Genomic DNA, 16767 nt, shown 5'->3' with positions numbered 1-16767 from the left:
TTCGCCACAGACTATTAATTTCATACTTAGCTGTGGTAGTCTTACTAGGAAAATGATTGGTTAAAGATAAGGAAGAAGTAAAATTAAGCCCCAGATATTTATATTTATTCACTACATCAATATTTTCCCCACCGTGATTCCACCTCTCATTTCTACGCAATCTTCCTCCTCTCCTGAAAACAACAGTTTTCGACTTTTCCTTGTTCAAGATGAGATTCCATCGATCACAGTATACTCTTAACCTGTTGATCATTCCCTGCAGTCCGTTAATGCTATCAGACAAGATAACGAAGACATCCGCATACAAGAGAGAGTTTATTCTGGAATTTCCCACCATCAACCCTCCTCTTATAAATTCACATATCTCGTGTGTAAAGATGGAGAACAGAACAGGCGAGATCAAGCACCCTTGATTTAAGCCGCATTCGAATTTCACATATTCTGTAATACCCTTCACACCATATGGCTGACTAAGAGTCTCTATACAATTCTCTCATCATACGGACAAATTTATTTGACACTCCTAATTCAATCAGCTTGTTTAAAAGAGCTTTCCTATCAACAAAATCATATCCTGCCTTGAAATCGATGAATAAACAGTAGACTTTCTTATGCTGCACGGTAGTAAAATATTTTATCAGATTGTATAACACATAAATGTTATCTATAGATGAGTAGCCAGCTCGAAAGCCAGCCTGATTCTCTGCAATAATTCTTCGGCTACTAACCCATTCTTCCAGTCTCTTCAATAGAATGCCTATAAACACTTGATAAATAGCATTAGTAAACGATATAGCTCTATAATTATTTGGATCGCTATGGTCTCCCTTCTTATGCAGAGGAAATATTATTGATTTCTTGAATGAATCCGGCATCTCACACTGATCATAAAGTTTGTTGAAGAAAGCACACAACAGCTGCTTGAATTGCAATGGTGCTACCTTATAGCATTCAGCGGGGATCCTATCCTCACCTGTGGCTTTTCCATTTTTAAGTCTTTTCAGTGAACAACCAATTTCATCAATACTATTAATCTCATTCAGTGCACAGTTGTTATTGAGTGGTTCAGCATATAAAGTTGGTTCAATAGACCTCTCAGGCTTATATAACTTTTCAAAATGATCTATCCACTCCTCTGAGCTAATATTTGCTTTCTGCTATTGAGTTTTACCTTTAAAGTTTCCTACCAACTCCCAGAACATTGAGTCCTTAACTGTTCCGACTTATTTTTTATATCTTCCCAATAACAGTATTTCTTCCTTTCACAAAGAACCTTATAATCCTTTACTACTTCAGCATAATCGCTTCTTAATTTATCTGAATTGGTTTTCCGGAACAATTTCAATAGTGCAAACATTCTTTCTCGCATAGACACACACTCAGCATCATACCACTCGTTCTTTTTGAATTTTCTTTTGTTCAATTTCCGCTCGTATTCAAAACTGGCTGCACTATAGATGAGATTTTTCAATACATTACTAGTCTCGTTAATATTTTCAGGCAGCGAATTAAAACTTCTACATTTATTAGCCAGCTTTTCAGTAAAAATATCGTTACAGCAGTTCACGGGTACTTTTGGGGCTATGGGTGTAAGATCATTTTCATGTTTTTCACACACCTGACAATTAAAACTGACACATATTGGCAAGTGATCCGAAAAACCTACCGGTATTACTCTGAACCCTTCTATCATATTTAAATTTTCTAAACTCATGCAACATAAATCAATGACAGACGACCCTCTACTATTCACAAAAGTGAACTCACCTTGTACGTCACCTTTAGTTCGACCATTTAGAATGATTAAGTTGAACTCTTCACAATGATTTATTATTTTCTTCCTTTTCTGTTTATAACATTATCTTTCGATTTACGTTCATGACATAGTATATCTGATTGATTTAGCATCACTTCTAAAGGTAAGTTTTGATCTTCCCAATCTCCCATTTAAATCTCCTGCTATTACTACACTACTTGTGTCATCTAGAGTCGATATAAAATCGTATAAAGCACAATAGTCTATTTCCTATTCATCTCCTTAACCGCCACTTAAATAGACTGGGACAAAATAAATATTCTCTTTCAATAACCAAACAACGTTTCTTCCATTTAACATTTCTATACTAGTAAAATCTTTCCTATCATCCATCCTTAACTGCTATTAATTTCCCTTTCTTTGCCCTGCCAAATCGACTATCCCTGGTAGCAAATTCCCAACCAAACTTGTATCCTTCTAAAAACCTTTCATAAATTAAGTGTTCACCTTCCTCCAGAAAAGTTTCTAATAAAACAAAACATTCGTAGTCTTTAAGAATTTTAAATAAATCAAAATTAAGCTTACCCCTTAAGCCAACTACATTGTACACTAAAATTTCTAGTTTACAGTTCTTCGTTACTTCCTGGCTAACGGCTTCCTTTCAATGTCCTTCATCCTTCGCACTTTCATCACGTTCCTCTTTTTTCTCCTTCATCGCCATGATAACAGCTTCCGCGTGGTCTCCCAGCACCTCACGCAGTTTTTCCTCGCCATCCTGGTTCCCAGCTTGTAAGTCTCCTGCTCCATCTATCTCGAACGACACACCGCCAACCGTGAGCCGATCGTGATTCACTAACACCCTTTCCTGCGGCCGCAACTTCACTATTTCCTTTTTCATCCGGAATAACGAGGCCCTTGTTCTTCTAGTTTCAGCCGAAAAGTCTTTTTGTACAAAGAACCCAGTGCCTTTAAGCCTCTTGACATTTTTTCAAAATATGCGTTACATCGGCGTCATCGGGGAAATTATCTATGAGTGGACCATCATCCCTCACCGCTCCCAAACAGTGAGCCCGATTAATCCACAAATCATTTCTAGACCCCAAATACTCACTACAAAAACTCTTCACCACTTGTATCGGATTTGATGAACCCATTTTATGCTTGAGACCCTTGAAAATGAAATTGTTCCTTCTGCTCCTATCTTCTAACCCGATAACCCGTTTCAGCAACAATTTATTCGCTGTAGACAACTTTTTCATTTGACTTTCAAGTTCTTTGTTCTGGGACGACACTTTATCCACTAATGTTTTCATAGAAGAAAATTCTTGCTGAAAGTCTTCTCTAAGCTTTTCCAGTTTGGCACCTATACACGCAGAAATACGATTTTCTGATTCCTGTAGTAATTTTTTCATAAGCTCCTCATCGAGACCCATCGTTGATTCAGTTGATTTTTTCTTATGTGTATGACTCACGACCTCTGGAGAACCTTTTTCTCGTGACCTCTTGGATGAAACAGTAGGCGAGTAGTAACTTTGAATGTCCTTCTGCATAACACTGTCGAACTTGAAATTGAAATATCACTTCGAAACACTATTATAATGCACTTTTTCACGTCCGGTTAAACATTTATATAAGCACTTAATAAAGAAGAAAATTGTTCGAAAGTTACACGACTTCTCAAGAATTCTAGCTTGACCGAGTAAACAGATAAGCGGCACGGCGCAAGCAAGATAAACATCCGTCCTGCTCGGCTTCCACTACTCAACTAGCTATTCATAAAATACTTCGAGTAGCTAGTTGACTTCAATGACCTGTAAATGTACTAATTTGTATTGTAATTGAATAAAACTTGATTTGATTCGAATATGGTAAATGAACTTCAAGTAGGGCTACGCATAGCATCATCTACTTTGTCTTGGACGGAATAGTTTAGACACAAAAAAGGAGAGAGTTCTTTATTCCGTGGTTTAGGTTAGGTTAGCTATAGAAATTGCTAGCATACAGGGTATTTACAATTAGTATTTGGGTTTTATAATATTTGTTACATTAAATTTAAAGTTAAAAATGTTAAGTCAAGTAGTTAAAAATCAACTGTTCTTTTTGTTGTCATCAGTGCTCATTCGCTTGCAATATTTTCTCAATATGCTAGAAATGGTTGATGTTGGCTGTGAAAAGGCTTATTGACCGAGCGAAGTGAGATCTAAGATTCAAGTCGACGGTTTTGCATTTCTCTTTATGTTTATATTTATGTTCCGCATTTACGGCGAAACGCGGAAATAGATTTTCATGAAATTTGACAGGTTTGTTTCTTTTTAAATTTCGTGTCGATGTATACCGTAGGTATATAGTTTTATTTTTATTTTGAATTTTAAGGATAATACAAAAGGAAAAGGAGTCTCCTTCGAACGCCAATATACAAATCAGATTATAATGATTATAATGATGAATAATAATTATTCATCATCAGCTGCAATGACGCATGCAATTAATAACTGAAAGTACCTCTTACAGGTCAATTTCGTTGGACAAAAAAATTATTGACTCACTCCTTCGTTCTTTTTCAGGATATAAAAATAACATTGAAAGTGCATAAGAAAAATAAAATTGTGATTTATTCAGCTGAAGAATTCATTGCATGTAATTACTACAGTTTTTCATTCATAACATCAGCTGAGGTTATTTGGGAGCTTTCACATAGACCCTAACCTATATAACCTTAGCAGAAGTCTTCGAGGTGGTTTATAGCGAGGTTAAGTGGTAGAGAAGACTTAAAAGTACTAACTACACCAAAAAAATATTTCCATTTTCATTTAACTTTAGATTTCGTTGAATATTATTATTTTTTATTCGATTCTCATTGTTATTCTATCCTTAATGATATGATCTTTAATGAAATCACTTCTTATGTAATAAATAAGCAATTCCATCATTTTTATGGTGATATCATGTGCTTTAGCTTAGTGCAGTAGTATATTTTTATTTTTTGTATAGCTTTTCTTTATTTTGTTTTTGGAAAATGAATGAATTAATTCATTCAAATTCATTCTTAAATCTTGATGCACAAATTGTATACATATTGAACTTTTATACGGCTTATGCTATTTTTCTCTATGATGACAATTTATTCGTGAAGCTTTTTCATTCGTCATAACTGTAGGTTTAATGTAACAAATATTATAAAGAGACAAAACTCCTATATTCATTCATAAACACTGTATTTTATTGTTTTTCATTCTCAATTGTTTTGTTTGTCTAAATAACAACTAATTGACTGGTGTTGGTCAGGACGGGGGCTGTACCTGCCCGGGTGATGTGGCGAAGGCTTTTGGAGCGGGAGCGGACTTCGTGATGCTGGGGGGCATGTTGGCGGGACATGACCAGTCCGGGGGGGAAGTGCACCACAAGGCAGATGGAACCAAGGTGAAGCTGTTCTATGGCATGAGCTCTGCAACCGCCATGAAGAAACGCGCGGGTGGGGTGGCTGATTATAGGTATGTACAAACTGACACTGTAAGTTAAGTTGGGCTAGGTACAAACATCCTTGAGTGATCCCTACACGATAAATTTTACAATATCAGTATCGTCTTATCAGGCCACACAACTAAAATAAACATGATGCTATGAGGCCTGATGTAATCAGTGGGTACTGATACTGTAATAGTTATTTGTGTAACTAGTGCTTAAAGTGAGGGATTGCTGCACAGAGTTTCTCGAGTGCAGCAACACACTTTACTCACGAGTTACACATTACAAATGTTTGTCTATGTAATTTTGTAGGTTTTTTTGCTGATGATGAAAATTGCAATTAATCATTCCACAAAAGAATGTTCAGAAGTAGGTGTAAATGACCTAGAGGATCAACTAACAATACTTAATTGAAGACTACAGTATCTGGGATTCCAGAAAGTTATAGAAGAAAAAACATTTACCAGACAGACAGAACAGTTGAAGAAGTTATATCAATGATAAAATAAAAACAAACCAATTGTTTGGAAACTTTGAAAAGGTATTGGTCACCGAGCATTACAAGACTGCAGCAGCTCTTTAGCCCAACCAATCTGGTACAGCCACCTGTCTACCTTCTTCCCAAAAACTACCAAACTAAGCTCCTCTGCTTCCTTAATCACCCCTGGCATATTTCTGTACAAAATATGGACCAAGTATGAGGGATTCGTCAGCTCAGAGCAATGAGTCAGCTGAGGTATCTCAAAGTTGTAATTGAATCTGTGACGAGTAGAGTAGTTAACTATTTCTCCTAAAAGCTCCTTTTTGAATTTTTTCATGGGGAATCAACAGTGATTCAATAAAAAACTGTTCAACATTCAGAACAGGAAATTCGGTAAACAATTTTATTGTTGGGTATCCCAAGTCTCTTTTTAAAATTGTTTTTATAATAGATCTTTGGGTGACTGTATAGTAATTTTGTTGCATATTTCCTTTAATACAAAATACATTGGACTAGACAAATAATTTGACTTTCGAATGAACTGATTACCAAACCAAAGTAGACATGTTAAGCCATGCCACGGTTAATATTGTGCAGTTCAACTTATGCCCTAATCCCTGTAAAAATTTTGAAAATTCCTCAAAGCTACGTCTGAAAGTTAAGTCTACGTATTTTCTGATGAATGACCGAGAAGCTCATGCCACTGCAGTTTTGTATTGCTAAGTTTTCCATGAAAATCAAATATATCAGTACACTCTGAGCATTTAACTAGAGATGCATCAAGACAGTTCATAAAATGATTCTCTTATCATCCTTCTTCTAGTGCCTTATTATGATCAGCCCCCCAGCGTGACAGCCGTCACTTATAGTAATTATTATAACAAAAATGTAACTATTTTGTTTCACTACTTTTTTTGACAAAGCAGGAGAGAAAAACGTTACTATTACCGTATTATTTTTTTTGTTTAGGTGAGCAATTGCCCGTAGATGAAAAGAAAATAGGTTAAAGAAAGTCCAGTGAAGGCTTGATTTTGTCAGCGGTCTGATTAAATAGAGCCCAACCCCAGACTTGCGTACTTGACTTGAAAACAATACAAAAGTGCATTGCACCAACACAGTTAGACACAGTTCAACTATGTTCACCTATTCATAACAATAAAAACATAATATTAGCAATGTCCTATGTTGAGATATTCAGATTTACGTTGCAAGTGTATAATAAGATTGGTATTATATATGTGGGATGGATAGAGAAAAAACAACCAAAATATTATGAAATTCACGATATAATTCATGATTATTCATTTAATTCATTTATGGAATTTGAACTTATAAGATTGGTGAAACACAGTAAGCTTAATTGAGCCGTGGTAGCCCGAGTTAGAGCTTACATTGCTATTCATTCATTCATTAGCACAATTATCTAATATAATATTACATCCTAACTAAGCGTTTTACAATCAAGTGAACACCAACAGCAGTGTGAGAGCATTCAACTGTTGGCTTCATGTATAATGCTGCATTCGTATTGAAGCATTTATTGCCTACTATAATATGGGTAACTCTATCGTTGGAGTGTGGGAAACTATTCATGGGGGTCCAACAAAAATGTGCTATCTATCTGCTATAGGTAGCTGACACCACACTTCTCATTGATAATAGAGGAATGTCAACAATAATGGAATTGTGATGACCTTGAATTATGTAAGTATTTTTTGAACAGCAAGAGAATTGGAAATTGAAGGTCTAGTATAAAATCATAGTATCATTACATATGATAATAAATACAAGTCCGGAAAAAGAACTCTGCATACAAGTAGTTTTGTATCTTTTCCATTCTAAGATACAATTTTATGAGAAATAACTTTCTTAGAGAGTAACTTTTTTTGATATTTGGTACTTGTAAGCTATAATGTATAAGAATACTGTAATTATTGCTAGGACAATTATTGTACGATATTCTGTTATTGTGTGATAATAATTTCATAGAATTATGGATATTTAGAAGATTATTACAATAAATATTATTATTAGTTTTCAAATAAAACCAAGAGGTGTTTGCGTTCATAACTTGAAGAAGAAAAAACAAATACAGTTCATATATAGAGGAGAATATAACATGATCTAATTGTCCAGTCCCAGTTTTATTGTATAGAATTATTATTTTTTTACTCATCATCAGCCTGAGGCGTCAACGCTGACGTTGACCGACTCATATGTCGTGAAATTTTCCAGCTTCTTGATACTGCAGACTTCTTGACATATATTCTGCATTTTGCAATCCTTTGACCATGCAGCTGCAAGACGAGACGTTTCGCATTTCGCAGAATAAATTGTTGCTTGGGGAAATATGCTCATTGACATGCACGGAGTTTGGGAGCCAGTTGATGGATAGAAAAGCAGCTGTTAGTTTCTTGCGATTGACCCGTGCAGCTCCAATTCACGAATACTTGTAGTCTCTTGATATGAACTTGACAATTGAGACGTTCGTTAGTCATGCCTAAACGGTGCACAGTTGAAATAAAGTTTATATTGCAGTTAACATAGATAACTGCAGCTATTTTGTCCCACAAGCCATGCAAATCTTCACCTTGATTGCACGGAACACCTGTAATTTCTATGTTTTCTTTTTTTAAACTGTTTCAATTCTTCAATTTTGTCATTAAGAAGATTAACAGTCTTTTTCAGCTTGTCATTTTCTTCCTTTATTTTCTAAAACTCCGACTTGAGTGATTTATTATCATATGCAAGAAGCGCGAGAGTGTGATAGCGCTATTGACACCTACTAATCACTAATTCAGTCAATACGTTAGTGGCCACTTCACCTATCGGCTTTTCCATGTTTGTCTGAATTCATTCCACTATAGATATTCAACTAAAAGACCTTCGACTAGATATGATGATAATAATGATGATGATGATGATGATATGAACGATCAACTATCTCTGACACATTACTCTTGATAGGGACGATTGTCTAATGGAGTTCATGTAGCCTGTGTTTAGGGACAATTTGTAGCGTCAACTAAGCGCCCACTAGCGGGAACACGGAATTGGAAATGTCATGTACATTTGAGTTATGGACATTTCCAATTCCGCATTCCCATAGCAGCTAGTAGCCGCTACTAATGTCCCTGTGTGTAACGTCTGGAGTAACGCACAAACCAAATTATTACATGTTTGGAAAATTGAATTGAACTCATTATTGAATTAATATAGGTTTATGGGCCACATTATACAGTCATCATACATTCGGTTAGAAGGTTGAGTGTAAGAGAGGGCCGGCTGCGCCTTAAGTCCGCTCTCCTGGATCAAAATTTCGCAGGACCACTTGAAGGATGGATATTAGATTTCCAATTCGATTATTATTAGACAATTCGATCAGAGCGGGAGGATTGCCAAATACCAGATGAAAAATAAAGGAAGCCATTCTATTCTATTCATATATAGTCGCCTGTATATTCATATACATCGCAGATGCTTGATTGTTTTTGGTCATGAAAAATATGTTATTAGTATTTACACGGGTTTAATAGGGAATCAAATGTTTGATAAAAGTTGTTCAAGCATCTATGACCTTATATATGACTGAGTAAGAGGTCCCTTGTTTGTTTCTTAATGGGAAATGTTTGGAGTTTGGCTTTGAACTCGAAGAATTTACTTTTATCAAATTTGAGCGCTCATAAAAAGTTCAAAAACGTCAACGAAAGAAACAAATTATGAATCTAATAAGACATTTCTTCTTTTTTTAACCATATCCTTAGAATTCGATTTTGACTGATAGTTTAATGGTTATTAATGTTTCCAAAAATATCGAAAAATTAAGGTCGATCGATATAAGAAAGTTTTACTGAACATTTTCGGTTGCAAATTTCATGTAGAATCTATGGTCTTCGGCTGTTACACATTTCGTGGAGTGTCCCATGTATACATGTATAGATGTGATTCTATACATGATCCTATATTTTGATTCTAATAAAAATGTATATAGGAAGTTTATTATTTGGTTTGGATATTGCAGGACGTCTGAAGGTAAGACCGTGGAAGTGCCTTACCGTGGTGATGTGGAGGCTACAATTCTCGATATTCTGGGAGGTCTGCGCTCCGCCTGCACCTATACGGGAGCCGAAAAACTGAAAGAGCTACCTCGTCGCGCCACTTTCATCAGATGCACCCAACAGGTCAACAGCTGTTTCAACTAGTAGCCAACCCGACATTGTCAATGATTCTCAACATTTTGTTGTTGACTAAGGCTATCATTTGCACAATTGGATATTTACTCATGAAATCAACGCATAGAATAACATAGATTATTATTATTATCAAAAATCGAACAGAACTTCCAGAAAATGAACCTATAAAATCAGCGCTTAAAAACAACTTATTTGCAGAAATTGAATATTTACTCATAAAATTAATGCATATAACAACACATCTTATATGCAGATATTAGCAGTATTTCATGATATCAATGAATATAACACCAGAACTTAAGCGCTTTTAAATCACTTCCCGATTGATGTTAGGTAGAAAAATAATAATAAGTGATTTCCAATTTGTGTCTAGTTTATTTTTAAACTGATTCTCTGTCGATTCAATTTCATGTTATATTTGTATTCCATGCCGATATAAATGAAAATATAACAATATTTATGTATCATTCATTATAAATATTTTATAATTTACAAACTCATTTGTGAACCAATTTGAGCATTTGATGCAAATGTCTAGTCTCAAGCAAAATGTTCTTTCCCCAAACCCACCAATATGTAACTATTTCCATATTCATGTATCATTTATTGTATGTATTTACCCATTCACCTACGTTATATGAAACCAATTTCAACGTTTGATACTTTTAAAAAAATAGCCATAAGCTTCCTATCATAAAATTCCTGATATAATATGTTTTTTTATAATTATATCCATCATATAAGCTTAATACTGGCCAAAAATGAACAGATTTTTAATATTCCTAAGCTTCTCATTGTATATATGGTTGTTTGAAAGTACGAGCCAAAGTATAGAAAACTAGCTCATACTAGCAGATAATGCATATGTATGAAATAACTATTAAAAATATACTATTGGAATTTAATCTTGGTTGGTGGGTATAAACGTAATCAATGCACAAATAATTGTATTTCTTATAATTTCAGTAAATCTATATGTTTTAAATATTATTTTTTGGTTGTATCATGTTTGGGAATAGTGATTAGACCTTGAGCTAATCATTTTAAACAAAGTCAAAAGTCTCTGAATACGAATTGTGAATCATTGCCAGTCTTTTGAACTCGGTAGTGTAATTTAGAAGATACTTTGAGTTGTATTGGTGGATATTCAAACTTGAGATTGTATGTCATTCCAATAATTCTCCAAGAATCTTACGATTCCTTTGTGGATCAATTTCAATGTAATTTTTTTGGATAGTTGGTCAATCGTATGCTGTTCTAGTTATGAATAGAATTTCTTTAGTAGGCATGCGTTAAGTAATTTATTGAAATAAAACACACAAATCTATTCAATCGTACATTTATTTATGGTATAAGATCATGGTTTCGTAGAAGTCAGTCATCAGCTTGATTATAAGACCTGTGTGGCCACGAAACCCTAGTCCTGTACCATAAATAGATGTACAATCGATATGTGTACGTTTTATTCCATAATTTAGTGAATTTTATTGGTGCTTTACTTAGATAATGCTGTACTAATCATTTAATCTAGTCGAGATTGACTTGGTCACTAAAAACGTGATTAGTCATTTTGTTACAATGAAATTAACTCACAACGAGCGTTGAATTCAACGGAAGCTATTCTTGGTTTATTAGTTTTTCTTGCTCATCGAAATCAGCTCAAAAGATTGTAATTTTTGCTCTTACAAACTCATTATTTGAATCTCTTTATTATGGAATGAATCGATCTGTCTCAGGAAAGTATTATCCAATTTCATTTGAAAGGGTTGATGATCTTCATACTTTGGTCTGGCATTGTCAAATTAACGAATGGAAAACTATTCCTATCTTATTAGATTTTGTGTAGAATAAGAAAATCCAACTGTTCCACCAAATGAATACATTTTATAATTAATGATTAAATCGGTTGTAATAAAAAGCTTCCAAGCAAGTATATTGCTCGAAAATTTATTAGGAACTTGAAATCCTTTGGTATTTTCAAAGCTGTTGCACAAATTCTAGTTCAAGTGGAGCACATATTTTTCGTTTAAGACTCACAATTATTAGTTAGTTAGGATTCAAATACTTGTATGTCTCTCTGGTTGACATATGTACAAGCTTTAGATTTAGTTAATACAATAATAAGTTAATAGGTGAGCTGTTCCCAATTACATAACTTCCTATAACCATAATTAATCCTCGTTATTGAATTTTGTTTTTAACATTGTAAGCAATTATAAAATTACATCTCCTATTATATTCTGAATTTGATTAATTTTTTATTATTATTTTGAATGTGAATTCTAATTTGTATTTTTATCATTATCTTTACTAGTAAAAATTTGAATAATATTGTATAAGTTTTCCGGTTTTATATCGTGTACTGCCTCATTATGATAATTAGATTGCATCACTTCCAATGGAGCTTGAGATAGTAATGTTTTGAAAATCTTGCATTATATTGCAAGTCCGTTAGTGGAATCTCTGTACGCTTAACTAGGATGATAAAAATTATGTACATATTGATACGTAACATGTACTAGTTACTAGTGTATTACAGACTATTCACTAAGTGTCAGGCCTTTTGTATAGTATAGCATCATTACCAAAGCGGTAATGAATGATGCCGGGTTATTCAGTGTTGATAATTGAAAGAATTTTGTCTCAATTATGTTTATTTAATATTTTTAAAAACATATGAGATTGGTTGGATCATTTTATCCTTTGAATTATAAAAATTACGTTTCTAATTTGTTCGGAATTGGAAGCCTGATGTGACTATTGAAATTTCTCCAAGATTTAGAATTTATTATTTAACAGAGTTTTAAAATGTTTATTTGGCTAAGGTATAGTAATACTGAAGAAGTAATATAGGTGAACCCAGATCACATTTTCAAATGTACGAAAATCTATCAATGTTAAATGTCACTATTGATAACTTCAATATTTCATTCAGAATTATCATTAACTTTGTTATTACCAGAAACAGAAGAATTAAAGATGATCATCCCTATCAAGGAAAATACCATCATAAATTACAAAACTGTTAACAATATTTTTACTAAAACAAAATAATTAGAATCAAACGTTCAATTAGAATGTAATTATTGATACACGTTCTATATTTTATTCAAGTTCCAACTTCATATTTTCTGTGAAATCAATTTTTTTAATGATATTTTTTGGTAATTTTGATTATGGGTTTAACTGGTTAGGTTCGTCTCCTTGATAACTTAGTCTTCTCCTCAAAACACTAATTGAAATAATCTTGTTCACTAACAGACTAAATTGTTAATATTTATTGATAGTAAGGAAATCACAGCATGCTTATTACCTTCAGTAATAAGAACAAATATCTACCGTCAGGGACCTATTGCATGTTAGAATGCAAGCTAATAGTTTAATATTTTAATAGCCAGATGACTACTGATATTATTAGTTTGTATTTTATCATGCAACAAGGCCCTGTTTGTACAAATATTAATCATTTTTTCAATACTTTAGCTACGACATAGCAGTGAATAATATCTATTAGCTTCTACATTGTTTAGCACTTGCCTTGTCATGTCTAAGTATTGAAAAAGTGATCATTAACAAGCATTTAGTAATGAGAAGTGAAATTGAAGAACAAATATCAACTTATTAATTAATCTATAGTGTCCATTGTTTAAGTATTCATCTTAATTTTAAAAATATTAAAATTCAAGTATTAAATTAAATATTAAAATTTGTTGTGTTAGTTTCATAAGGTAGAACTACTGGTACCGTAATAGGAAATAGATTTACTGAAATTTTCACATATTTAATCAAGACTGTTTTTAGAAGTAAACAAACCTCAAATCCAAGCATTAATGTTACAACAATTAATTATTTCCTTTATTTCAGTTTAACTTTTACTTCCTAGGAATAGATAAATTGCCCTAAAAATGAAGAAATCGTTCTTTATGTTTTCTATTATTGTTATTTTCTTATTATATGTTGCAGAATCTATTATCTTTCTCTCTTAATCCTCATTGAATATATTCGCAGCTGGAAAAATTATTCTTCATTTTTAATTTCGAATTATCAATGTTAGCGATCTTACTTCCATGAATGTGATTTGCTAGTGGATCGGAGAAAGTCCCTTTAACATTATAGTGAAAATTATAAATGTATTTCAGTTGACTTTCATAATTCATATCATTATAATTCAAGTATAATTTAATATTAATGTTCAAAGGATCTCCTCTAAGCCTGCAGTCAACTGGTAGAATCCTCTAATGCCGCATCTACATGTTGGCCCAGTTAGCTGACCCAGCTTGCAATGTGCTCAGTGCCCAATAAAGGCCAGCGTCCATCCACACATTGGCGCTGGTCGACATTGACCTTTGGGCCAACATGCAGATGTGGCATAAAAACAATGTGAAACGCACAATCAAGAAGATGAAACAATTTGTAGAAGTTGATTGAATAAATAAATCTACAAACATGCTGTCGCCGTCGTCTATCTTAATACATCATTTTTCCGATTAATACCGATTTTTATTACAGGAAACCAACATGAAATTTAGTCATATACACTTAAAGGTTAAATGGACATTCAAATTATTGTATTCGAATAATTTACATTACAATTTAGAACTAATTCTAAATATTGTTAGAATTTTTATTGTTGAAAAAATCAAAATATTTTTGTGTTAATGTTTAAGGAGATGAAAAAATAAAGCTATTTTTGAATTTATTCAAGTTCCTCTTTGTTTCATAATCCTTGAATTTTAATTTTACCGATGATACCATTGTAATTATTACAAATCATTAAAAAGTTCGTTATTTATTTGGTGAATTTTCAGCATTGGTTAAATGGGTTCCTTTGAAATGGGAATAATTAGATATAATCAGTTTAATATCAGTAATAAGGTGTCGCTATTGTATGTAAGAATTTATGTAATAGATGGATGGAAATATTATAGGATGATTATTTTTTTATTGCGGATAATGCCCACGTAAGCTTTTTGCCTGTGCAATGAAATAAAGTGGGTTTGTAAAGAGAGTTTGAAAGGTGTGAGATGTGCAAGGTTAGGATTTTAATAGCAATACTACTTGGAAATATTGTGGTAGCAGTATAAACTTATGTTAATTAAAAGATTTAATATCTAATTTCTATCAATTCTACACAAATATTGTTGGTTTTCACAAGGGCATTATCAAAATAGTACGGGCGTCCACTCTCTATTCAAGCAATTTCAACTTTAAAAAAAATGCGTCCAAACATATGTCACTTAAAAGCTGACAAAATAAATGTGGAATATTACATTAATCATAATCATCTTGGAAATATGCGTACTTAGGACGAAATAAATTCAAATATACTCAAATTTTCTGAGATATATTATTGGTATTATTGAGAATAATAATTTCTGCAGGCGCTGCAGTTGCAGGTAGGCAAAATATCCTATCCCCGAAAATAGTGAAGTGACGTACAGCCAAACTATATAACAAATAGCACAGACATCTTCGGAGATGCAAGCTATCTTCATTTCAATTATTAGAAAAAAACTTGAATAACACCATATATTATGTCATTTTAAACACAAACCTATTCATTCAATCCTCATCTTACTTCCAAGACCATCTAAGTTTCATTTTTTTAGGTTATGTTTATATTTTTACAGTTTGACCGTACGTCAGCTTATGATTTTCTTGGATGCGATATTTTGATCTTCTCAGCCTTGACAGTTTTTGGGCCTTGATTTGCCTACTGGGATTTGTAATCATTTCATCCCCAGCCAGTACCTGTATCACTTGTGCACAAACAACACAACACAGGATCTTGTTTGCATCATTTTGCATCGTTTAGCTGCTTGCTGTAGTGAATAGTGATCGTGATGGCGTCCAAGCAATCTGCGAAGGTAAGTTTTGTTTTGTTTAAACTAAAATTGTTATTTTTTATTGCCATTTGCTAAACTAACAACTACTACATTTGTTTACAATAACATAACGAAATAGAAACTCTCACTTCTTGAGGGACATGAAATACTAAATTGGCGGGAGATGAGAGCATTTTAGCATTTTCTGTTTTGCCCTTGTATTATTCATTCTTTTCAAATTTAAATAATTGATATTAGTAATTTTATTTGCTTTTGAAAAACAATTTATCACCTATTTGGTGAAAGAAGAAGATTAGGTACCTTAGTATTCTATAGATGATGTTGCTGTATAATATCTTTGCCGGAATGACGCCGGATTTTAGGCTCTCTTTCAATTCTAGAATTAATAATAATTTACTCTGTGTTGATCTATTATTTAGTGATCCCAATTATTCGCTGACAATTTCGTTTTTCTTAACTAACCATTCTAGTTTTTTTTCAATCTTCTCTGCCAAATAATACAATCTGCCAAAGAATAATCCATTAGGCCTAGGTACCTAATATTTTCCTAACTGTGGATTTTTTAATCAAGATTCCTTCGTATTATACATCAAGTACCTATTCTTATAGGTCTACTTAGAAGATTAATTACCAAGAAGAATTAATAGTAACTTGAATTGAATGTTCAGAAATAATTATTGTAGGCTATTAGGTTATTTATGATTTAGTTTTCGGATTTTATTGGAAATTGAGTTATTCTTAATTATGTTTATTAATTTGTTCGTATTTATTCTGCTGTCGCATAATAAATATGAAATTCTTTTTTATGTCCATCTTGTGAAGAACTATGTTATTCATTATTAAAAGGTACTGGATGATTATTAGGTACCTATTTATCTCAATAGTTCTAGTAGCCTTAGGACTATAAAGAAAAGGTTCATACTTCCTTTTATTGTATTTACTTTAAAATTTAATGGTAAATTTCTAAATTTATTGGCTGGAGAATAATGCAGAAATAACTCCAATCTATTATGTATATCTATTTAT

At 32.9% G+C, this 16767-nt stretch overlaps 2 protein-coding genes across 2 annotated transcripts in view; both read left to right on the top strand.

Moving 5' to 3' along the window:
* Positions 1 to 14594, top strand: part of LOC111055184 (GMP reductase 2) — a 38190-nt gene extending 23596 nt beyond the window's left edge. Inside the window, exons 6-7 of the mRNA XM_039443013.1 lie at positions 5042 to 5247; positions 9724 to 14594. Of these exons, the coding sequence (XP_039298947.1) occupies positions 5042 to 5247; positions 9724 to 9904 (387 nt within the window). The 3' untranslated portion in view covers positions 9905 to 14594. The remainder of the gene's footprint in view (positions 1 to 5041; positions 5248 to 9723) is intronic.
* A 1010-nt stretch (positions 14595 to 15604) lies between these two features.
* Positions 15605 to 16767, top strand: part of LOC111055179 (protein DEK) — a 28901-nt gene continuing 27738 nt past the window's right edge. Inside the window, exon 1 of the mRNA XM_022342344.2 lies at positions 15605 to 15762. Within this exon, the coding sequence (XP_022198036.1) occupies positions 15739 to 15762 (24 nt within the window). The 5' untranslated portion in view covers positions 15605 to 15738. The remainder of the gene's footprint in view (positions 15763 to 16767) is intronic.

The sequence above is a fragment of the Nilaparvata lugens genome, chromosome X (assembly GCF_014356525.2).
Source record: "Nilaparvata lugens isolate BPH chromosome X, ASM1435652v1, whole genome shotgun sequence".
Classification (NCBI taxonomy): Eukaryota; Metazoa; Arthropoda; class Insecta; order Hemiptera; family Delphacidae; genus Nilaparvata; species Nilaparvata lugens.
The sequence above is the reverse complement of the archived record's forward strand: the minus strand, read 5'-3'. Positions and strand labels throughout refer to the sequence as shown.